The sequence below is a fragment of the Heloderma suspectum genome, chromosome 7 (genome assembly GCF_057233095.1).
Source record: "Heloderma suspectum isolate Gila_16-S chromosome 7, 16-S_ref, whole genome shotgun sequence".
NCBI classification, from domain to species: domain Eukaryota; kingdom Metazoa; phylum Chordata; class Lepidosauria; order Squamata; family Helodermatidae; genus Heloderma; species Heloderma suspectum.
Window position 1 is genome coordinate 93,155,565 of NC_139464.1, and position 25,446 is coordinate 93,181,010.

General features: G+C 39.5%; 1 protein-coding gene across 3 annotated transcripts in view; it reads left to right on the forward strand.

The window, feature by feature from the left end:
* Positions 1 to 25,446, forward strand: part of PLXNB2 (plexin B2) — a 445,494-nt gene that overhangs the window by 410,011 nt on the left and 10,037 nt on the right. For all 3 annotated transcript variants that reach the window (XM_084810902.1, XM_084810901.1, XM_084810900.1), the window contains 9 exons: positions 288 to 388; positions 10,253 to 10,482; positions 11,959 to 12,140; positions 13,678 to 13,744; positions 14,130 to 14,276; positions 17,001 to 17,157; positions 17,991 to 18,091; positions 18,855 to 18,939; positions 23,705 to 23,859. In XM_084810902.1, coding sequence (XP_084667028.1) covers positions 288 to 388; positions 10,253 to 10,482; positions 11,959 to 12,140; positions 13,678 to 13,744; positions 14,130 to 14,276; positions 17,001 to 17,157; positions 17,991 to 18,091; positions 18,855 to 18,939; positions 23,705 to 23,859 — 1,225 coding nt within the window. The remainder of the gene's footprint in view (positions 1 to 287; positions 389 to 10,252; positions 10,483 to 11,958; positions 12,141 to 13,677; positions 13,745 to 14,129; positions 14,277 to 17,000; positions 17,158 to 17,990; positions 18,092 to 18,854; positions 18,940 to 23,704; positions 23,860 to 25,446) is intronic.

The following is a 25,446-nucleotide window of genomic DNA, read 5'->3' on the forward strand; positions in this document are numbered from 1 at the left end:
GTTATTTTGAATAAAACATGTTCTTGAACATTGACATGTTTAGTTCTTTGGGGTAGATTTTTAAGCACCCCTTGCTGCTGTAAAATCAATAGAGCTGTCTTAATTTTATGCTAGTTTAAACTTTCGGCCTATTGTTTTCTTTTTCCTCTGCCTTCTCAGCTTTAAAAGATCAAGAGGAAAAAGACTTTTTCTAAAGATCCCTCTGGCTTTTTGCTTGGCTACGTTGTAAAATGATTTATTTTTACAGCCTGTAACTTTTCTGTACTCTGTGTTTGTATTCCTTATAGGCGGAAAAGCCAACAAGCAGAACGAGAATACGAAAAAATTAAATCACAACTTGAAGGCTTGGAGGAAAGCGTCAGAGACCGATGCAAAAAGGAATTTACAGGTATGAGTGATGCCCAATTTCTTGTGGACCCTCCCGAGAAATCATAAGATGGGCTGAAATTCTGCTGCTGTCTGCCTCAAACTGGCTTCTGAGAATATGCAGGCAACACAAGCATTCTTGATTACAGTATGTTGACATACGCATTGCATAGTCTTCTGGAAATTAGATCCAAAGGCCATCAATAAAAAGAGAGTGCATAAAAGAAACCAATAGACTTTTTTATGTAAAAAGAAAATAATAAGTACCAGGAACTAAATTGGCAGTAGGGAAATAGTCGTGTATCTTTTATTCTGTAAAATGTTTCTACTAGGACTGTAAATCAATTTGCAGTACAGTAGGAAATCAGTTAATTTTTGCAATTTATGCTGTAGCTTGATAGAGAGTTCCAAATATGATTTAATTTGTAGGGAGGTAATGGGTTTCTGAAGTCACAAATTACAAATAAAAATCTGGTAGAATGTAACTAAAGATACAAATTACTGGCTTGCAATTACAACACCTGTTTCCTTTGGTACATGATACGTTTGTTAACAGTGAAATCCTGTTTTTAAATCTAGGGGCTGCGGTCCTGTTTAAGGAAATTTGAATTTACTAAAGATTCTTTTATAAACCTTCAGTTTAGAATTTATGACAGATTCCTATTTCCTGTCTACTAAAATTTGGTGAGATGTGCTTATTTCCACACACAGACAACAGTTTAAAAGAAAATAGAATGCCTTTATTAGGGAAATGTAACATGCACATACACCTTTCATACTTAATACAGAAATAGAAAGAAAAGACTTAGACTTAAACAAATCTGCCAGCAGAGGATCTTTCCCCCCATTATCTCCAAGAAGAAGAAGAAGAAGAAGAAGAAGAAGAAGAAGAAGAAGAAGAAGAAGAAGAAGTATTTTTAGAGTCTGGATAGAAGGCAGGGCCTCCCCCATCAGGTAAAACTTTCTTTTATACCCCCAAGTCCTATGCCAAGTCTTTATCTAATACCATACATGGTATCCATTATGCTATAAGCTTACTGATTGGTTATTACAAGGTGGTCTAGCTTCATTTAAGCCCCTAATTCTAAATCTATGTGCCTTCCTTCTGAAAATGTCAAATGAGTCAAATTAGACATTTTGACTTAATTCCAGAGAAACTCGAAAAGTCCCTAACTTCTGCTTAAGCATCGTTGGGGTTGGCAACATATCTTTAAAAAGGTACATTAACCACAACCTGTTATCTTAAATTTCTCTCTCTTCCAAGTACAAATGACTCTACTAGCCCATACAAATACTTCCCAAAATTTTACTCTGACACAGGCTAGGCCTACTGAACCAGTGTTTTACCAGACCCAGTAATCTTTGATTATCCTAGCTATCCCATCCTATACTATCATCTATGCTGCTCTTATGTATAAGCAAAAAATCTTATGGCAGGTTCATATAGCTGTTTGCCTTAAAATAAGCTTAGTTACAATGCCTTATAAGTTTCCAACACCTGCACAGAACTGTGCTGTCAATCCAGTTTTCAGCAGGATTTAAGCAACTTGACTGTGTATGAGCTTGCAGTCTGGATCACTTTCTACATAATTTTAAAGAGCTGTTATACTCCACCATCTGAAAATGTCTGATCTGAAACCTTAATGATGATGATATTATCCATTCAGTCATGTCCGACTTTTGGCGATTCTATGGATCATCTCTCTCCACATATCCCGATCTTGTACAATTTCTTTGAGCTGTTCCATGCTCTGGTTGGTATCCATTTTGATGGTATCTAGCCATCTTGTTCTTTGGCGGCAGGTTTCCTTTTACCGCTAACCAATCTGAGCATAATTGCTTTTTCTAGTGAGTTCCTCCATATAACATAGCCAAAATATGTCAATCACAGTTTCATGATTTTTCCATCCAATGACATGTCTGGCTTTATACATTCCAATACTTGCTTATTTGTTGTCTTAGCTGTCCAAGGAATGCGCAGGAGCCTTCTCCAACACCACAGCTCAAACATATCAATTCTCTTTCGGTCTTGTTTCTTCATTGTCCAACTTTCGCATCCATAGGCAACTATGGGAAACACGGTGGTACAAACTAATCTGCATTTAGTTGTCAAGCTGATGTCCTTGTTTTTCCATATTCGGTTCTTGCTCATCATTGCTGCATGACCCAGCGCAATTCGACTTTTTATTTCTGGGCTGCTTTGATTGATCTGCGATCCTAAGAAAATAAATTCTTCCACACATTCAAACTCTTCACCATCAACTACTATGCTGATATTTCCATTCTTCGCAGTGGACATGAGCTTGGTCTTTTTGATGTTTAAGGAGAGGCCAAACTTCTCACTCTCTTCCTTGATTTTCTTGATCATATATTCTAGACCTTCTTTGGTTTCTGAGAGGAGAGTTGTGTCATCAGCATAACAAAGATTATTTATAATCCTTCCGCCAACCTTTACCCCGATTTCTGTTTCTTCAAGCTCTGACTTCCTCAAGATCATTTCAGCATAGAGGTTAAAAAGAAAAGGTGAAAGAATGCAGCCTTGCTGTACTCCTTTCTCTATTTTAAACCAATAAGTATCTCCATATGATGTTCGAACAGTAGCTTCCTGATTTATGTACAGTGATTGTACTAACTTGACCAAATGTGCTGGTACCCCCAGATCTCGTAGAGCTCTCCACAACTTGTCATGCTCAACACAGTCAAAAGCTTTCTTTTAATTGATGAAGCATAAGTAAATGACCTTTTGATATTCATGAGATTTTTCCATGATCCCTTGCAGATTTGCTGTATGGTCACAAGTACCACGTCCCTCTCAGAAGCCAGCTTGAACTTCTGGTAATTTCCTTTCAATGGTTGGTGCCAAGCACTTTTGTATAATCTTAAGCAAAATTTTGCTAATATGAGGTATGAGAGCAATTGTGCAGCAATTGGAACAGTCTTTGGAGTCTCCCTTTTTTGGTAGTGGAATAAAGACTAAACGTTTCCAGTCCCGTGGCCATTCATTGGTTTCCCAGACTTTCTGACACAAAACTTTGATAATTTTGGATGGTACAGGCCTTAACGGTTCTGCAGGGATGTTGCCAATGCCTGGGGCCTTGTTGTTTGGTAGTTGTCTCATAGTCCACACAATCTCTTCCTCAAGAATGGATGGTTCTTTTTCAACTTCACAATCCTCAGCATCCAGCGGCAGTGCATCTTTGCTACCAGTATTCAGCTCTTCAGTATATTCTCGCCATCTGTTCTTGACGTCTTGTTGGTGGGATAATACTTTCCCTTGTTTGTTTTTAATAATACCTTTGCAAGCAGTAAATGATGTTCAAATCTTTTTAACTTGCATAAATGCATTCCTGATATGGCCCCTCATGTAGTCCTCTTCTAACTGTTTGCAACGCTCACCCCAATAAATGTCGTTATCTTTCCTTGCTGCCCTCTAGAAATCTGCATTCAGTCTTCTTGCTACTTCCCATTTTCCTTTTGCTTTGGCTATTTTTCTCTGCTTCACTATTTTGATAGTTTCACTCAAGAGCCACTTACACTTTTTCTCTGGCTTCCTATATGGTATATGCTCAACTGCTATTTCAGTGATGATCTTATAAATTTCCTGCCACAGTTTATCGGGCATTTTTTCTGCTGTATCCAGCAGTTCCAGCCTATTTTTCACTTCACTTAAGTAAATAGAAGGCATTTTGGAGACATCAAACTTTCCTGGTGGTGCAGTCTTTTCAATGTTACATAATTTAACTCTGATTTTTGCCACCAACTAATTACGATCTGAACCAGTCGGCGCCTCGATATGTTTTGACCGCAAGTACTGAGCTGGTCCGTCTATATTTGCATAGGACATAGTCAGTCTGATTACGATAAAGTCCGTTTGGCGATGTCCAAGTGTATAAGCAATGTTTGTGCTGTTTGAACCATGTATTCATGATTCGAAATCGATTTTCATGACAAAATTGTACCAGACGGTCGCCTGCATCGTTCCTTTCCCTTAGACCAAATCTACCTGTGATGCCTGTCTCTACTTGGGTGCATCCAACTTTGCATTAAAATCACCTAGTGTATAAACGATGTCTTTCTTGGATACTGATTTCAAGGTTTCTTGTATGGTGGCAAAACAACTTTCTATTTCAAGTTCTGTTGCGTCGGTCGTTGGAGCATAGGCTTAGACAACTGTGATGTTGAGGAGTTTGGCACGAATACGAATGGTCATAATTCGATCATTGACCGTCAAAAAGCTTTCCACTGCTCGAGCAAATTTCTTGTTTACAATAAACACCACTCCATTTGTTCCCTTAGCATCATGTCCTGAATAATAAACAGTAAAGTCTTCAGATTGAAAAAAGCCATTGTCAGTCCAGTGTAGCTCGCTGACTCCAAGGAGGTCAATTTTTAGCCTCTCCATTTCTTGTTTAACAATATCCAATTGGCCTAGACTCATTCCTCTGACATTCCATGTTGCTATTCGATGGATCTCTGTACAGCGCAGACCCCTACTTTCACCTTTGGCTGTATCAACAGCTGGGGTTCCTGCAGGATTTGCCCCAGACACATCATTTTTGCCATGATTACTTGTCAGAGGCCCTTGCTCTTCCCCAGTAGCTTGTTGGGTACCTTTTGGCCTGGGGGGCCTGCCGTTGGGTACCATACCTGATACTTTTGAGAGCTTTTCCAAAACTTAATACATGTAACTAATTTAAACAGAAGTACTGAAGGCTGCTTCTGGAGTGTGACATATTTGGAGCTAGTTATGTTTATTAAGAAAACAAGAAGGAATATTTGCCAACATAAAAATAACTTAAAGGAGTGTTCCTGAGGCCTGAAATTGTAGTACATGAATGTGAGTAATGTTTTGCATAAGCCATTCTACATAATTATCATGTTTATGTCCGGGCAGCCCTTGTATTATATGCGCTCACACAAAATTAATGATACTCAATTTGGGTTTTGTTTGTTTCTTGTGTCTTCTGTAGTGAGCCCATTTCTAAAATTTAGTTGTGGCTGGTGCTGGACAGTCCCATTATATGTGCAGATCTTGGGGGTAGAGCTGAGCTTACCACCACCAACATCATCAAAATGAATTAGTCAACGGAGCATAATACAAAAAATAAAAAGCAGATAGACCAAGTTGAGTTTATCATAAGCATTTGAATAGAAGGTATTTATAAAAGATCAAATAGGAGTAGCTTCTGGAATGAAGATGGAAGTAAGGAGAATAGCATTGGCTTCCCATTTATCATGATAACCAGCCCTGTATGTCAGTAGTATTCCTTAGCTGATAAACTTTCATGGTAGGAAAAGTGATAACAAACCTGAACTGTTTAGGTCAGATCCTGACATCTGGCAAATCTCATGAGTAGAATTAAAGAGAATGCTGATGTTTAAAACAAGACCAAAAAATAGAGTCAAAAAGTGTATTGATCATAGACTACATGAAGACAGACACACACATGGTGCCTTCTTGTTCCATAGTAAATAAAGGTAAATTCCTGTAAGCCTCCTGGAGCCAAGAGATCATCATCGCCGAGAAGTATGAATACTGTGCATAAAAGGTTTCTGCTCCTCTACTGGATCTATCCTGATTATAGAGTGTTGGGAGAGCATTGTGGTAATTGGACTTCCCAAGACATTGCAGACTTAACAGATCATTCAGCCCAAAATCAGGGAATTTTCACAGACTTTGTGATATGATTTCTGGCTACGGGGAGCTTCTCGCCTCAGTGGTCTGGGGAGCTGGACTAGAACCTATGTGAAACTCCTGGGCTCTTTTTCCTTAGGGAGAAAACCTTAACACAGGCCCCTTTCATTCTCTGCAACCAGCAGCTGGAACTCCCTCTCCACCCCGCCCCCACCACTGCAGTTACTACCATCCCTAACAGTTCAGTAACACACACACCTGGACTGACAGTAAAAAGATTTACTGTCAAAAGGGAACCATAACTTAGATAAGGGGAAAGTGGAAAAAATGAGAGGATTAAAAGTGGGGAACCTGGCAGACAAAACCTATTAGGTAACTTACACCTATGGATTTACACAAAGAACACTGTTGCTATACAAATCCCCTTGCTGTAGTCCTGAAAGGAAGAAAACCAGAGCACTTGCAGAAACATGAGAGGATTCACAGACCTGGATGGTCTCTTTGAGATCTCAAAACAAACTATCTAATTTGCGTACTGAAGTCTGTCCAGACTCACAACTTCCTTAGGTGGGGAAGCTGGCTGGCTGATTCAAGCCCAATGGGAGCTTCTGTAGTCAGACTTTCTCCTCAGGACATAAATCCTTCCTCTGGAGTTTTCATCCTGGTCGCCAAAGATGCTGCTTAGCCAGCAACAGAACCTAGCTGGGATGCAAAACGGTAAAGAGGCTGCAGCGACAAGCCAGGGCCACAACAAAACTCCACCAACCACCTTTTCCTCAGGACACATGGGAGGCAGGGTTCTCTTCTCTCCCTGCTTCACAGTCGAGCACTCTCTGTAACCAGTTGGTGGGGAAAACCTGCCAATCTGTGCTAGTTCACTGTTCATTCCCCAGAGCTTTCAACCTTCCACCTAGAACAATATGATCAGTTGAGACTCCTTCATTAACCCTTCAGTCACTGACGAAAACATACAGTGTACATTAATTCAGATACATTTTACAGCATTAAAAGCAACCCTGAAAGGTGTGGATTACATATGGTTAAAATCCTGGTTTGTTTTGCCTCTTTGTGTGAATGAATGAAGTGGAAGGAATGGGACTGCCTGTGGGTGCATGCCCCCATGTATATCCTGGCTTATTAAGCCAGGATTTCTTTTTAGCATTATATGTGAACACACCTTTGTCCAACACGGAGCATATCCTATATGTTGACCTGCCAGCTCCTGTCTAGTTTCTGCTGTGCTTCCTGCCCTAAGTCTTAATGCTGCCTCTCCTGATTGTTTCCCTTCATGCTGACCTCTAAATTCTTCCATTCCCCATTTTGTCAGACTAAGTTTGTCCTGGAATTGCTGGGGGCTTGCACCTGCAAAGAAGTTCCAAACCTCACCAGTACATGATAGCTTGCTCTCTGAATGCAGGGAACTTTTATGGAAGAAAGGGAACAAGGGTCAGTGATGTAGTCAATACAAATTGCTGAGACAACAGGCCATTAGATTAATTAACTTGCTGTTCTAGTCAGTCAGACAACTAAAAGCCCTCTAGCTCAAACAGCTCTGAAAGGTGGCAAAGTAATTGTCCCCTGTGTCGAAACCTAAAAGCTCTTGGATCAACCTGATATATTGTCAGTAATAATCTGATGAACTGTATAACCTTCTTTCAGCCTGCCAAATATAATAGTTATGCTTTCTGTTGGGTATTGATCTTTGCTCTAGTTATATCTATCGCTGAAATTAGAAAACAATAAAAAGAGAAACATCGATAAAATAGCAGACTTACATGAATAGCAACTATCTCCCCCCAGAAGGAAAATGGATGAGCCTCTGTTTTATGTTCCACTTTTTCAGTTGTCTGTGACATTTTAGGGAGGGATTTCTTCATGAATTCCAGCCTTGGATTCTGATTATTTTTGCATCATCAACAACTCCAAACAAAATTTTACTATAAATGGAATTAGGGTCAAATACTGCAGTTCTGAAAAGACAGAATCTTGGTTTGAAAATTCTTAGCAGCCATATGAAAATCCACTATGCTTCATAAGATTTTCTGCATGTTGCCATACATTCATGAGAATGGGGGTGAATACATATACACATATGAACTCTTTTGAGTGAAACCATCTTTTGTAATCTTATCAAGTTCTATAACATTGCTGCTTATGCCACAATGTCTATAATTGTTTTTAAATTTCTGTCATGGACATTAAATGCCCATGATGCAATTTACCTCAGTGTGCACAATATGCTTGTGCAGCAAATGTGAATGCACAACAATTGATTCATTGAATACTCAACCGCAAGTTCCTGATAAAATCAGCGGTGTACTTTTTGCTTGTTTAAATATTCCCTGCAGCTCACATGCCACCTGAAGTATCTTCCATCCAAAATAAAAACAACTCACAATAAAATCATAACAGTTCTGCAATGAATTTTCAACCAGCTTAAAATGCCAAAGCTGAAAACAATGTGGTAGTTTCAAAACACACATGCACAGAGATCAGTCTGCAGAAAGTTTTAAACATGCCATGTTTTTACTATTGATGAGGGGTGCCACTATGGAGAAAACTTGGCCCCATGTCCTTGCAGTCGTCATCTCTGTAAAGGATGGGATGTGGAACAGACCCTTTCTCCACTGAGCTAAGGGCATTGAGAGGTGTTCCCTGAGGTACATGGAACCTATACCATTTAGATTTTTTAGAGTCATCACCAGCACTTTGAACTGGGCTCAAAAGCAAAGAGTCAGTCTAAGTGAGCTAAGACATTAGTAATGTGTTCCATGTGACTTGTCCTGTAAAGAGGCAGGCCGTGGATTCTGCATTAGCTGTAGCTTCCAAACAACTTCAAAGGTAGCCATAAAGTGCACTGTAGAAATCACATGGGAGGTTACTAAATCTCTCAAAGCCAAATCCCTCAAAGTAGGCTTTCCCCGAAGTGATCTGAAGCAAACTGTCTGTTCATTTTATCCATTTCAGTTTCCAGAATTTGTCACAGTTTAGCATGAGCCATAAGTGGGAGTCAGGGTGAGGGTATAATATAGAGAGTAGCAAGCTTGATTTTTAATGGCTGGGGTTACTGGAACATATTTGGCCAGGGAGTGGGCACATTCAGTCCTCCACCCTTCATAGTGGGTGGCCTCACATTCACTAATAGGAATACTGTAGTGGAATGAGCAATTTTCTCATTTCCCTTTTGAAAACAGTTAAACATTGCTATGGGCAGGACAATGTTTCCAGTGCTTCATCCATCTCCCCAGCCCCAGCCCAAAGCAATAGTAGGATTTGGGATGGGCGAGATGTGGTGTAGGTCTTGGATCAGGAGGAAAAAGCATTCCTCTGGACCTGAAAACATACCTGATTTGAGGTAACAGGGCAGGGGCAGAGTTTGGAAAGCTGGACTAGTCCCACACCTTTTTCTGACTGTAGCAATTGCCTTCCAATATACACATGCAAGATTGGTGGACCTTTCACTAGTGGATAATTATGAAGAGCCAGTGTGGTCTAGTGGATACAGAATCTGATCTGGGAGACTGGTTCAAGTCTTTTGCCAAACAGCATGAGAATCCCTCGGTTTCAGTGGGTTGTATGCAGGTGAATACAACAAACCATAAATTGCCTTGAAATGTATACTGGGTAAGTAGAGCTCATATGTATCAGTGGTACCATGGTACATCCTTGTTCTGTGCCGTTACAAGACGGAGGTGATTTCTGCTCCAGATGGTTTCATTCATTCATTTCATTTATTACATTTCTTTACCACCTAATAGCTGAAGCTCTCTTTTAACAAAAAGCAAAAACCATTACAGTAGTGTAAAAACTATATACATACAAACATATAAGCAGACAGCACACAGAGAAACATGCATATATCTAAAACAATTTTAAACAATCAACAATAAGAAAAATCCAGGAGCTCGTTAAAACCGAGATCTAAGACTGGAATACTAAATACATTTATTCACAAGTAGGCCTAGTCAAAGGCAGTTATTCACAAGCATGTTCAAAATCAAAACTCATGTCAGGATTATTTCTGCCAAGGACTAATTCAGAAAAAGAAACAGTTGCATTAGGTGAGCTACCAGTGGGAAAATGAGCTTTACAAGAAAGATACAAGTTTTGCTAAATGAACAACCATGGAAAAGAAAGTTGAAAGGATTGACAGTAAAAAGAGTGGCATACTTGATTATTTTCTTCAGTGCAGCAAAAGTTAAATCAATAGTATATTTTCTGCTAAAGTTTGAAAAATGTTGCCTATTGTAGATCTAATGATAGAAATGGAAGATCAGACAAATGACATCAATGAAGCAGGAATTCCTGTGCTGGACTACAAAACTTATACGGACAGAGTCTTCTTTCTGCCGTCCAAAGATGGAGAAAAAGATGTAATGATTACTGGGAAACTGGACATTCCTGAAGCTAGGCGGCCAACCGTAGAACAGGCATTGAATCAATTCTCCAATCTGCTTAATAGTAAATCATTTCTCATCAATGTGAGTAGAAAATGAAAGGTCACCTTTTGTGTTTCTGAAAAGCATTTTAGCCTGATATATATTTACAACAATAGCAAAATTAGCCCACATATATTGTGTAATGAGCATCTTGTAAAAGTCTGTGATGTAAATAATGCATCGTTTTTATTCTGTTCCCATCATTTCATCTGTGGAAGAATATGATATTCAGTTGAAATACTATTGGCTCCTACTATTAGATACATATATCAGTTTGGATCACTGCACCAGCCATTTGGAATAACAATTTTAAATAGAGCCAATATTTTAAATGTTGCTCTTAATCCTGATTTTGATCTAAAAGTTATTTAAATCAAAACTTTCCATCTGGCAGAAACTGAATGGATGTATATCTTAATAATGTGTTATTATAAACTTACAGATAAATGCTTTAGAAATCCCAGATTCTGGCTGTTTTGTGAAACCAAACTTTATTTCAGAGGAAGTACAAAGGTGTAATTTGGTTAATACAGTTCAGTGTATACTAGTCAGGAACAGTCTTGAATTGCACAATTAATTGCAATTAATTGTGCAGGTGTTCAATCTTCAAATAGAACATTATGTTACAACAACGTACATACTAAATTTCACTCTGATATCTCAGTCTTCAAGGCAATTATTGCATTGAGGTGAATTTTGCATCTTTCCAGGCCCATCTGAAAATAATGGTACAGATTTTATTTGTACTTGTATTTCTTTCAGCATTTATATCCCACCTTTCTATGATAAACAGAAAGTCAGGGCATGGTATAAGGCAGCCTTAACCAACCTGGTGCCCTCCAGATGTTTTGGACCATTGACCATGTTAGGGGTGAAAGAATTTGACATCCAAAACATCTGGAGGGTGCCAGGTTGGGGAAAGGCACATTTGGAGGGTACCTGGTTGAGATCACATGATGCAATAACTTTGCTGAACCTAAGCAGGTTTGGGTCTGATCGGTGCTTGGATGGGAAACCACCTGAGTTCCAAGATGGAAAAAAGAGGATATAAATGGACAAAATAAAGACATCATACTCACATTCATCAAGCTGCATTTCAAACATGAAATGTAAATGAGGTCTTGGATGTGTATAACAACTTTATTCTGCTATCTCAGTCTTCACAGCAGAGATCACGTTACAATTTATTTTGCATTTTCTTTCTTATTTGAAAGAGTAGATGATGAACTGGTATTGAAACTTGAAACATAGAATAATGTCCTGAACATACCAAATCTCATTGTGATATCTCATTGTTCAAGTGACTCATCATATTGCAAATGACAAACAACGCTGAATGGATGAGTTAAACAAAAGTGTCACTTTATTTAGCCTAAGAACACAAAGATTGTACTCGGTACTTCTGGAATATTATTTGCCCCAGTGTTTTATCTTTTTGGAACTGTGTTCTTATTCTGAGTAATAAGAACAACATTCAGTTGTTCATGTACCTGTTGTCTTTTCTTTTTAATTGTTTAGTTCATTCACACATTGGAAAACCAAAAGGAATTTTCTGCTCGTGCAAAAGTATATTTTGCATCTCTCTTGACGGTGGCTTTGCACGGGAAGCTAGAATACTATACTGACATCATGAGGACATTGTTTTTGGAGCTGATGGAGCAGTATGTTGTGGCTAAAAATCCTAAACTGATGCTCCGAAGGTAGGGACAATTTCTTTGATAAACCAGTACCAATGGAAGTTGCCCACTTTCCATTGAAAAACTCACATTCTTTTTCACCAGATCATAGAACAGATCTCACCTGATTATGCCTGTTTCCCCCCCTCCTCCAATACATCTAAGACTACATACAGAAACCAAGACATGATGAAGATTTGCTTTTATACTTTAGAATCAGGGCCAGCCAGAGACAAAGCACAAGGTGTAAGCACCCTCTCCCAATTCTGCCTACAAAAGCCAAATGGACTGGCAGATGATGGGACAGCTTCCTCCACCTCACTTGAATAATAGAATCATAGAATAGTAGGGTTGGAAGGGGCCAACAAGACCATCGAGTCCAACCCCCTGCTCAATGCAGGAATCCTGAAGACAGCAGGCTAGTTTGGCGGGGGAAGGGGACAGGTCAGGTAACATGGAACATACATTTGTATCTTCCAGCAGAAGGGAATGGTCAGGGGGCCTTCCATATCACCCATTACCTGTGCCTGAGGTGACCGCCTAACTCTCCCTAATGGTAGAGTCAGCCCTAACCAGGATTCTGAAGAGAGTAGCCATTGACTCTTTTTACAAATGCCAAATGGTGGGACTTTCGTCTTCTAAAATGTCTTTTGATTAAATGCCATTTTGAAAACTTCCATATAATCTATTTTTATACTGTTTACCTGATGTATATGGTCTAGTGTTTTCACAGTCTACTTGGTTAATTAATTTGTTTTCTTCTGTCTATAATTAATTTTGCTTAGCACTATAGTAATGTTACATTGACTTGTCTTTATATTTTGTTACATGTTTGAGAGTATGGTATTCTGTTTTCTTAGTAACTTGTTATATTTTTGTCTTAACAGTATAGCACAAGATCGGTAAATTCAGACATGCGCATCTCATGTCAGAAGTGCAGCCCTATTTACTATTATAATATTGAAAGGAGATAAATGTTTTTATAGCAATAGCGAGAGGGAAGTGCCCTAAGGATGTTCTTTAGGTCAGGACTAAATTAACTGCCACACAGAATAAATCTCTGGGGTCCTTACTGTGAAATTATTATTTGAGAGAAATACTCAAGAGAGCGCGCTTATGTTGGACAACTTTAGTATCTCCCACGGCTCACAACACAGCTTGTTCCTACCTCGTGTGACAGGAAAACAAGTCACCGTGTTCCCCACTGAGAGGATGTGTTATATACTGTATATACTGTATATTCTTTATTTTTGTCCCAGCATTCCTCACAGGAACTTAAAGAGGGAAAAATGTATATCCTTCTTTCCCCTATTTTATCCTCAAAACCACCTTGAGAGAGGTCAGGCCAAAAAATGGTGCCTGGTACAAGGTCATCCAGTGAGCTTCCTTCATGAGCACCACAGTCCCATTACCTATTTTGTGACTACATGACATTGTATGCCTTGGGTAAGGAGGACATTGCGAGAGATTCTGGCAATTAATTTAGTGCTTGACCAATGCATGTGGACAGGCTACAGTTGCTATCCATGCACTTCAACACAAGTGTGTTCTTTTCTTTTAGATCAGAAACGGTTGTGGAGAGGATGCTTTCTAATTGGATGTCAATTTGTCTATATCAGTACCTCAAGGTAAAGTCTGAAATGCATGCATGCTTGACATTTGTTGTATTCAGGCATAATGCCAAACCGCAGTTTAGTGTACAAACCAGCCCTGAGCTCATGTGCTCCTTACATGCAGAGATCAGTAACTTCTGATCTCAGCAAGCCATAGGTTGGTTTACAGGCAATCACAAACTGTAGTTTGCTTGTTTGGATAAAATGGGAAACTTTGCCACATACTGAGAATGAAAATTATACATCCGCATTACAATGGGGCGGAGGGAGCTGGTAAGCCAGAGACATGCTCCTATTTGTTCTCATCATGCCAGACTACAGTTTACATTTGAAAGCAGTCACTGTTTCTCTTTTGAAAGGTAGCCAGTAAAATATTGTCTTCCCTCACCAATTTCAACAGGACAATGCTGGAGAACCTCTTTATAAATTGTTCAAGGCTATCAAACATCAGGTGGAGAAAGGGCCTGTGGATGCTGTGCAAATGAAGGCCAAATACACACTGAATGACACTGGTTTGTTGGGAGATGATGTAGAATACTCTCAACTGGTATGTAGCCATTTTCAGTGTTTCCTTCAGTGTTTCAGGGTATCAGTCAATTGAAATGTTACTGAAATACAACATTATCTGTCTCCCAGTTAATGTATTTATGTAAAATAGGGATGATAGAGATATGCAATAGGACAACAACAACAAAAAGAGAGAGAGATTAATTTGGTTGTCCTGACCATGAACGCAGTAATTTGGTATAGGGCCTTTGGTATTTTAGTGGACTGGGCAAAAACAAATGAACAAAATAAATGGCATCTTCCACTGTGAAGTCTCTCTTACAGACAATAATCATAAATGGGTTTTTTAATTGCCCATGTCTTCTTCTCCACCATGAGAAGCTGTGATGGCCACTGACTTCAACCCTATGTAGTCATTCAGCATGCTCACATGAGGGCTCAAAGTGGGGAGGAGACATGGGCATACACACGTGCGTGCGCGCACGCCCCATCTCTGCTTGCTTAGTGCCTAGCTTATCCATATTGTAGGGGAAGGTCTGAAAGGAGACTTCTACTCACTTTTAAAAGGCATATTGCATCAGCTGGAGTGGCTGATAATGGGATCAGAGCAGGCACAGACAGGGAATTTAACACTTTCTTCCCCTGCTAAATATATCTATCTCCCTCGTCTATAGCTGGTATTTGCTTTGTGGATAAATCTCCCCTTGGTGCCAGTGGGAGATATCTTCCAAATTCAAATACTAGCTTCAGAGGAGGGATTTACCTGAAGACTTCGGCAAGGGAGGAAAGTGTTAAATTCCCCTTCCATGCCTGCTCTTTCCTGTTAATTATCAGCAATTCTCTCTCTCTCTCTCTCTCTCTCTCTCTCTCTCTCTTTTTTTTAACCTGTACATTAAATGCATCTTTGCAAAGTCACCTCTAGTTTGGCCCTGACTTGCTTATGAAGGATAAAAAGTAATGAATATGCAGAAACTGTGGGACTGGGCTTTGCAGAACTGTGCTGTCATATTCTTTGACTAAAAAATCGCTCTGCTGTGAGATTTCTCCAAGTTTATTAACACTGTGAGAAGCCATTTCATTTTGTTTGACAGTGAGTTGTGCAATGGCACATCAGTGGCATCAGATGAAACCTTTTCTTAAGCATTTATGAAGTGTTGTTTGAAAGCACATTCAATATATTTTTTGGAAAGAACATTAGTGACGAGAGTGTGGGAAGAGCGAAGCTTTTGTAAGAATTTTGCACACAGCTTGCAGCTCTTTTCAAGGGAAAGGGGAAGGAATATACTTAATAAAAGAGAAATAAAAACAGCCTGGGACAGAGTCGGCACTGCTCATTTGTGTGAGCTGAAGAATGTACCCACAAATGCCTCATTAGTCCCCCTTGCTTTATGATGTTTTAGGTATATGAATAGACAGGATTCCCACCCCCCACTGTTTGGTTGCTATATGTGTTGGCCCAAGTAAGTGTTCTGCAGATATTGTCTTCTAGTGCTGTAAGTCCAAACATTTACAGAGGGAACCAGTCAAGAACTTTTGGTCCTTTCTTAAATGACCCATCCCATGCCATCAAAGATGGTTGGGCGGTTTTGCCTACCACCCCATTTCTGTTCTGCTTAACACCATAAATACCCACTTAATACCAAATACCCACTCATAGGAGATGATGAAAGTAAAACGCATCAGCACATGTATTTTCTTTCTGTTGTGGGGAAATGGATTGTTAGAATTGTGTGCTTTCCCAGTCCTTTCAGTCTGTAAACCTGAGAAGCTTAATTGCAGGAAAAGTAATTATCAGCTGAGTTAATTACCAACATTAATCTACCATACCAAGTTAAATCAAGCATGTGCAAATGCTGCCTCATTTGCCAATATAATAAGCGGCAGCCTTGTTACCCACTTGTGAGTCCACAGTCATTATTTGGGATCCATTCCTTTGCTAGTACAGTCCAGAACCTTAAATATAGGAATACTCTGTTGTCCAACCCAAATTATGAAAGTTATTTGGGATAAATCTTAGATTTGTAGACGATTTGTAGAAATCTATCTGCAAGAAGAAAAGTGTGCATCAAGATAGCTCACTCATGTTATATGACCGGTCTGTTATCCTGGACTTTGCTGAAATGTTGCTGCCTACTGGCTATTGTACGACTCCTGTAGACTGAGTTTGCCACCTGTAATTTATGGGGTGAAAAGTGTTTTAGTCAAAATGGATAGATGCTGCTTATTTGGCGGTTTTGTAGCATTATGAGAAGAAAGAAATGCCTTTGGAACAAGAATCAAGCATCCCCAACAACTGTAGCTATCCTGAGGATTGCTTTCTCTGTTTTGACTGAGCAGTAAATAATAACCTGAGTCTCTTCTGTTATGTTACCTTGTTAATTGACTTATCTAAGCAGGCACAGATGGCAGATAGTCCAGCTACTTTAATGATTTGTCTCTGTTTAAAACATGTATTTAATAAGTCCCCAAGATCCAGCCATAGAAAGATATTGAAGGAGAAAATCCATTGTGGGGTCTTTTCTGTGTTCTCTGAATAGAAAAAAAAAATGATCAGAAGACTAAAATGACTTATAGACTAGTTAACAATGTGGTATGACCCACATTTCCATCACAAACATATGACACAATGTGGTAATGAGTGCACACAAAGTATTGTAGGATCTGCCTAAATTTCAGTCTTTGGGAATAAAAGAAAACTTTTAAAAAATGCCAGCATTGGTCTTTTTGCCTGATTTTAATAACCTTGAAATTTCCCACCCTCCAGACTGTAAATGTGATTGTACAAGATGAAGGCACGGAATCTGTACCAGTAAAAGTGCTCAACTGTGATACTATTTCTCAAGTAAAGGAGAAGATCATAGACCAAGTCTATCGGAATCTGCCTTATTCGCAGTGGCCAAAGCCTGACAGTGTAGTCCTTGGTACATGTCTGTTCTTATTGTTTTAATATGTATGTAATAAACACTGGTGTCAAAAAGGGGATACTTGCAAACAGAACTGAATAAGTATATTTTTGTGTACTTATACTGTTAGATTTATATTAATAATGGATTAACTTGTTTCCCCTATATTCAGAGCATTTGGTTTAAAATCTATTCACAAATATGCAAACCCATGTAGTAATTTATAATTCAGCTAGTTGTTAATGAAACAAAGACCTGTTAACTGGTTAAGAGTAATTAGAATGGGTTTTTTAAAAGCTTAATGTTCATAAAAATCAGATTTGTTCTTAAAGGAACTGATATTTTCAATAATGCTGTATACTTGACTTCTTGAAAGCTGGACACTTAAGGGCAGAATCCTATGCATGTTGTGACAGAAAAACTTGGATAGGATTGCACTCTAAATGCGTTTTTCCTCTTTGCAACATACATCATGAGTTGCTTAAATACTCTGACTTTTTTTACAAACATATTCTGATGCATTTGGGAAAAATTGCTACAAATAGGATACAATCATAAATATAATTACCTGGGAGTAAGTCCCATTGAATTAAGTCAGGCTTAGTTCTAAGTAGACATGCATAGGATTGTGCTGGTAGACACATTTCTGATTCATCTTGTTTGGTTCAGGAGAGAAAGATGGTTTGTTTTTCTTTTTAAAGCACAACTAACTTTTGGGGTTGGGGGAGAGCAGATGTTACTGATTTCTGTAAGGCTTCAGTGGTTTGCTAAATGGAAGCTCATTTCTGATGCATTTTGTTTTTAGTTGCACATCAATACAATGTGTTTTTCTTCTTGTAATTGCTCTTCAGAATGGCGTCCAGGTTCGACTGCACAGATACTCTCAGACTTGGATTTAACATCCCAAAGAGACGGCAGGTGGAAACGCATCAATACCCTGATGCACTATAATGTAAGGAAGCATTTTGGAACAGTTGTTAGGATCTGTTGAATGTTTTTTAGTACTACGCAGCTTTTCTTCAAAAGCTGTTCGAGTGAGACAATGTGCCCTCCTCTTCATATCAAATCTATGAGTTGATCTTTTTTGTTGCTTTATAAAGGCCAATCTCAAATCCTAAAAGACTCCAAAATTACATTGTCATTTGCTGCAACTGGGCAATTATAGAGTGCAGTCTCTTTGGAAACTGAAGCATATTCTTTACTCAGGATAAAAGTTAGCTTTGTATAGAGCTAGTACACAAGACTGCCTGTCAATTATGCCTCAGGCAAGATGTGCTTCCAGTAACACTTTCAAACTTGAAGAATGCAGTGCATCTTCTCTGCTCTTTAGTGAGTGTCAGTTTCCCATATTCAAAGAATCTCAGGGCTTGAGTATTCAGTTTAGGGGGGAAATCTTTCATAGTCAGTGGATTTTAGCTCTGATTAGAAACTCTGATCATGCATTTATCCCAATTCACTTCAGTGTTGGCCACAGCTCCATGCACACAAGTGGATACATATTTGAAGCGCAGACTCTATTGGAATGAAGGAATAAGCCCTTTTGTCTGCGCGACAGCCGTGTGCACATCTAAACGAACAGTTAAAGGCACTGTAGGAAAAGGAAGAGGTTGGCAAATTAATATTTTGAAACTGCCTACGTGGGAGGTAGAAATTACATGGAAGTAAGATATATTTTTGCTGTTCTTAACCATTTCTTCCTGTGTATGTTCTTGAAGGTACGAGATGGTGCTACTCTCATCTTGTCAAAAATGGGGGTGTCCCAACAGCCAGAGGACCACCAACAAGACATGCCAGAGGAAAGTAAGTACAATGTGTTGGCCCTTTTAAGCTTCCAAAAGCAAACAGAGCAAGTATTGCCAGTGGGTGATGCTGATGTTGTCCTGGTTCTGATTTGGCCCTTGCATCACTATAGCTTAAGCTGTTCTCAGCATGCAGAATCATACCAGCACACAAGAAACAGGGTGGTTTCCATTTGTAATTTTGTGGTGTAGAAAGAGATGTCTCCAATACCAATAGGACTTAAGGCTGCAGTCCTATACATACATGCCTGGGAGTAAGCCCCATTGAATTCAACAGTACTTACTTCTGAGTAAGAATGTATAAGATTTTACTGTAGGAGATCATTCCACTACTTAAAGAACCTCAAGTCTAAGATGATTTTGGTGGTGGTGGTGGTGGTGGTGATGATGATGATTTATATCATGCACTTACAAGGGGAACCCGGTAGTCTCCCATTCAAGTGATTAATTAGGATCACACAAGCTTAGCATCAACAATGCTGCAGCTTCAGATGGTCATAGAGCATTCATTGGGCCCCTGGGATGGGATGGGATGGGATGGGATGGGATGGGATGGGATGGGGTAGTAATTTGTATAAATAAACATCCTGATTTAGGGACATTCTTTTTGCCCATTGTTTTTCAGTGCTTTCATATCAGTTGCTATGAGATGGTGCTGCCATTTTTTTCTAAATGCTTCTTAAAGCTATTCACAGTGTTAGCGATACCCGCTATTATAAGGGATGGGAGTGTGGCAACCTCTGGGTGTTGCAATACATCTTATTACTGTTCTCTGTGTATAGACACACACTGCACCACCATAGTGCCCAGTTTGTTTTTCAGTTGGATTTTGCATGTTCTGACCATATATGATAGCAAGCTACTTTGCTATTCCGGTTTCTTTCGAAGGGAAGGGGGCTGGGTTTTAATCCCGCTGGTTGGATGGGGTGTCTCACTTTTTCAACGTCTGTCTTATTACTGTGTGAACAGAGCAGGACAGAGAACATAGGACATTAGCTCTCATTCTTAAGTAAAACCAAATTCAATGGGGGCTGAGGAGAGGATGTTGAGACGAGGGCTACTATATTTTTACTGTACTAGTACCACAGGCTGGCAAAAGCAGTTGAGCTTTCCAGAGTTTTATAACCCCAAATATAATTTTTGTCTTTTCAACTTAACAGAATAAAGAAAAACCATATGCATGTTTCTCAAGTTTGTCTGTAGACAAAGATATTGAGGTAACAAGTATATTGCAATCAAGAGGTCCTTTTAACTAGGATCTACTTACACAAAAAGTGGGATATTCTGATGACATATATGTGGAGACAGTTATTGAGTAGCAAAAACTATCTACCGAGTTGCAAAGATGGAGGCGTCTACAGCTTTTACCCAATGTCCCTTTTCACACAGGAAATGGCTTGCAGGAGAATTCTGGAAAGGCCATATTTCGTTCCTAGCTACTGGTTGTTGTTTTTTTCATTAGTGCTTAGGTCTCTTAGAATTATCCATTGCTAGCTTGTTTATTTGGAAAGCTATAAAATGTTACAGAGCCAGGACAGAGCTACAGTGTACACTGACAGTGATTTGTGGGGTTCTTTGTTGCATAAAAAAGACAAGAAATGTTTTCTCCCCCCCAAAACAGGTTGTTATGAGGCCTGAATACAAAGTCCACCCTTGCCAATTTTACAAAAATAGTGTATTGAAAAGGATTTTTGTATGCTTACCAAAAAAAAATCCTTGGATTGGCTGTTTTAATGAAGTCATTTCATCTGAATCTAGGCAGTTTAAGAAGTTGATTTCCATTAATAATATACAAAGAAAATGGACTTACATTTCGTTCCAAAAAAAGTGGAACAATGTCCAAATGGTTTAGTAACAGTTCTGCTTTCTTTTTTTCCAGGGAGAGATGTGTTTTCTGATTATAAGGTCTAGTGAATTAAGTGCAGCAACATTTCACATTTCCAAATGCATACTGAAATGAATGGAAGTCACACAAATGTTCCACTCCTGTGGTGTTTCCATTCATTTCAATGGGACATTCCAAAGGGGAAATTAGCTTGATTGCTCCCATTTTTTTGCATTCCAGTTGAGAAGTGAAGATTTGTTGATCTGTCAGATAACTTCTCATTCATAAAATGTGTCTGTCAGTGCTCTACATTGGTAATAATAATAGCAGGCATTTTTGAAGCTCTTTACGGCATTAAAAATGCATCATGTACATTATCTCAGTATCTTATAACAATTTCGTAAGGTAGGACAGGATTATCCTCCATATTGCATATTTTGATGCTGAGAAAAAAGCCGCTTGCATACTGCCATCTGGTGAGTTTGAAGCTGAGGTGAGATCTGAACCGGAGACTTCCCTTCTCACACTCATAGCCTCTCCACCACGCCAGCTCATTCTGATCTTCCAGTCAAGAGAATGTGAGGGTAGCCTTGCTGGATCAGGACAAAAGCCCATCTAGTCCAGCATCCTGTTTGTCACACAACTGGTGAGTAGTATGTTACTTGCGGGTAGCATACAGCCACCATGACTAGCACCATTGATGACCCTGCCCTCCATGGAGTCTTTTCTAGTCTTCAAGCACTAAGGCTTGGGGTGGGGAACCTAATTTAATGTGAAGTGGCACAAAGAGAGAGAGAGAGAGAAAGAAAATAGGATGGCGTAAACAGATAGAAGAGGAAAGGGGCAGCGTAGATAGAGATAGAGAGAGAGAGAGAGAGAGCTGTGCAGTGCTGCAAACTCTGACCATTTTAGGTTCTGGCTCCACCCATCAGTGGATCTGGCACCACCCACCATCAGCTGTGAGGGGTCTCCCACTGACTTCTCCCATGGGCCAGCACTTAGCTCTTCATGGCAGAAAGGTTCCCTATGATTGCTTTAAGATTTAATTTCTAAGTACAGGAAAAATCCAAACTATTTTAAAATGATCCCAGAGTTAGACCCCTACTATCTGCAAAATGAACCAGGTGAATGTTGTTCCTGGCCATATCGTTAGGCAGAGGAAAGTAGCCACCTCAAGTAGCAGACGCTGAGGGAAAGGGAACAACAATGAGGTGTTAGAGTACGTGACCGTGTGTGCCATACAGCCTGCCTGCTGTCCTCAGATGCCATAGAAGATACTGCCCTCTTGCCAGGGTTGAAGTACGATTCAACTGCCAATTCTGTATGTGGAAGTGGAAGGAGGTACCATCTTGTCCTCCATCACAGGCAGCAAAATACCTTGGACCTGCCCTTTTAAAGTCCCATTAACTTAATGGAAAACTAGGTTCTGCATTTTCTAATTATCTTTTGAAACCATCCATTTTCCACATACAGAAGCTGACTGGACTGGCAGTTGAACTGGCATGTATTTTGTGAAATACATTTTAGATATTTTGTACAATTATCAGTCTTACAACAAACAAGAGCAATGTAGTAGGAATTGCTTTCTCTTTCTCTCTGATTGTTTAATATCATTAAACTGCAGGAAGCTCAAAAGGTAGGCTTCACAAAAAAAGCTATCATTCAGCCTCATTACAAATATTATTTTGTATTGTTTTTATGCTTTGGCCTTAATTGATGTCTATGCACTGTGACTGAGCTACAACTGTTTGAGGAGCATAAGCTGGGATCACATGACTCTTGTGCAATCAACTGCTAGCTACAGAGGAACGTTTATGTAGTTTCATAGGTCAAACTTTTTTTATCTGACATCCAGAACTGTAATTGCTTGCATGTTTATATCGTGAACTGTGTTGACCATGTTGCTTTCAAGCATACTGTATAATTCAGTGTATGGAGCATACTTATGCTCTTCATTAGACTTGTCTATGGCGGGAAGGTCTCCTCATAGTTGGCCCAGGCTCATGCAATGCCTTTTGGCACCTTTCCTTCCTGCGAGAGTGTATTTTAGTCCCTCTTTTGAAAAACTGAAATAAACTGTATAAATACACCCACAAATAGTATTTGCAAGATCACATGCCCCACTTGCAAGAATACACATGCTTTGTTCTGCAAAGAGCACCGTATCTAATTTCAGAAGAATAAAACTACCTAGGAGGAAAGATGGGTTGAAAACACAAGTTTCACACAGAAACTAAAAGATGGTGTTTTGAGTCAGTGTAGAGCAGGATGCAGTCCCTGAGGCATTACTATAGGGCTACATGGACTATGGGCTCTTAAAATTCTGAGAATCCAAGCCTTTTCTTCTTTTTAAAAAACACCCCTACGTTTGCAATTTGAAAATGTAAGAGAAAATGTGCTTATTAGGAGAAAAGTACAGTAGGATGAATGGCAGGAGAAAATGTCAAAAGAATTCTAACACATTCAGAATTCATTGCACATGTGGGTTTCTGTGCAAGCAGGGACTTCCTCATAAATCAGTGTCTAGGAATGCCCTGTACCTCAAATCGCATTATAAATGCAGCTAATTCTTCCTCATTGTAATGAATATAAATCCCCTGTTCATTTGGAAGTCTATGCATCCATTGGAGATCCTGCACTGAAGTTGTTGGGCTAAAGTTTGTTTTAAAGCATCCAGATTTATTTATTTATTTATTTATAAGTTAGTTCAACTTTTTCACTTTGGAAAATAAGAACTTCCAAACAAGAACAACACCAGCACATCCATGGATTTTAGCACATCGTGTTCATGATATGCAAATAATATTAATTACAGGCAACTAAATATGCAAATTAGTTGCAATTCTCTGGCATGTTATTTATGATATGGCAATCAGTGCTTGAGCAGTGGATTTAATTTTATTATGATTGCTTTAAAATGTGTTGCTTTTACTATGTTCAGGGCATGCATTACTGGAAGAAGAAAACAAGATTTGGCATCTAGTACGGCCAGTAGATGAAGTTGATGAAGGTAAATCTAAAAGAGGGAGCATGAAAGAGAAGGAGAGAACCAAAGCTATTACAGAAATCTACCTGACAAGACTTCTCTCTGTGAAGGTAAGATTGAAACATCAAGTTAATAGCCATCATCCCTAGGGAATACTCTTAATTTGCTGTGTTAGGTATAAATAGATAAAGTAATGAGCGACTGTGTGGAATCTTTCTTTAGGGCTGAGGTTTAGAATGAAAATAATAGGAGGATCCAGACCTAGTCATACTTAGAGTAGACCCATTAAAATTAATGGAATAAGGTAGTCATTATTAATTTGAGTCCCATCGATCTCAAGACAACCCAGTGTCTTTATCTTGTGCTTATGAGCCTGTATTTTGCATATCCAGAAATGCTGTACTGTGTGACTGTGTTATATGACAAAGAATTGCAAGAGGTAAAAGTTGGAAAGTTGGAAAACTCAGCACTCATCTTCTCAGAGACTCTTGCTATTGGTCAGAACTTACAACAGCAGTTGAAACAGGACAAACCCCAAGGCACTTTGAGACCAGCTGGTTTATTGTGGCATGAACCTTCACTGAATGTCATGCCACAATAGGCCATGACATTCCAGTTAGTCTCTGTGGCATCTGATGTCACCAACCCCTGCTCCACTTGCCTGCACTGCCATGCTCCTTTCCCCACCTTTGCCATGACCCTGTCTGAGGCTTTGCTTCTCCTTCTTCTAGCATTTAATAGCCCATGAGCATATAAGTCTAAAGCGGTTGAACCTAAGAGGAGGACACAGCCAGATCAGTGCCGCCCTCTGTTAAATGCACAGCACAACTGTGGTCACTGCACACTTTGTTTGTGTTTCTCCATCTAGTAGCCTTAAAGGCTAACTGTACATACATTTGCACATACCTCTAATTGACTTGGTGTTGCCTCAGTGCAGAGAACATCTGACTGACAAGTTGTTCTGCAGATAGCTTGAACTTATTGAATGCAAAGCTGTGGGGAACTAGATGGAATCATATTATTCATGACCTTGAAAAAGCCACATTGAGTAGAGTATACTTCCATCCTGAAATGCTTTCTTTTAGCCATCTAGATAGGATTAACCACCAGAAGCAGTTCACTCACACTGCCCTGTGAGCTTTGTTATTATTGTGTCTGTGCCTGTGTTTATAGAATCATAGGGTGGGAAGGGGCCTACAAGACCATCGAGTCCAACCCCCTGCTCAGTGCGGGAAGCCTGATTCCCAGGCGGTTCCCATCCAAGTACTAACCAGGGCTGACCCTGCTTCGCTTCCGAGATCAGACAAGATCAGGCACATCCAGCCTGATGCACTGTAAACTACAAAGCTGGATGTAATACCACTGTGAGCTGAGTGCCCATGCAAAAAGATATCTGGGGTCTGCTTAATGGTATCTACCGAAAATGTGGCATGGCAGAAGAGACAGGATCAGCTGGAATCTGGCCAGGCTAGGTGGATTTTCTGTGGAAATCCAGGACTTGTTAGCAAGGTGGCTGAGTGGGTGTCAGAAGTCTTTTGTTGTTTCTCCTCATCCCAGTTAACATTGAACTCTTGTCTAAAGTTATTGAATTGTATGAAAAGCAAACAGGAAAATCCACAAGCCTTCACAACAGTATTATCAGAATGTATTCCCGGAAGCACAATTATAAGTGCATGACTCCCCTATCAGTTCCCTCT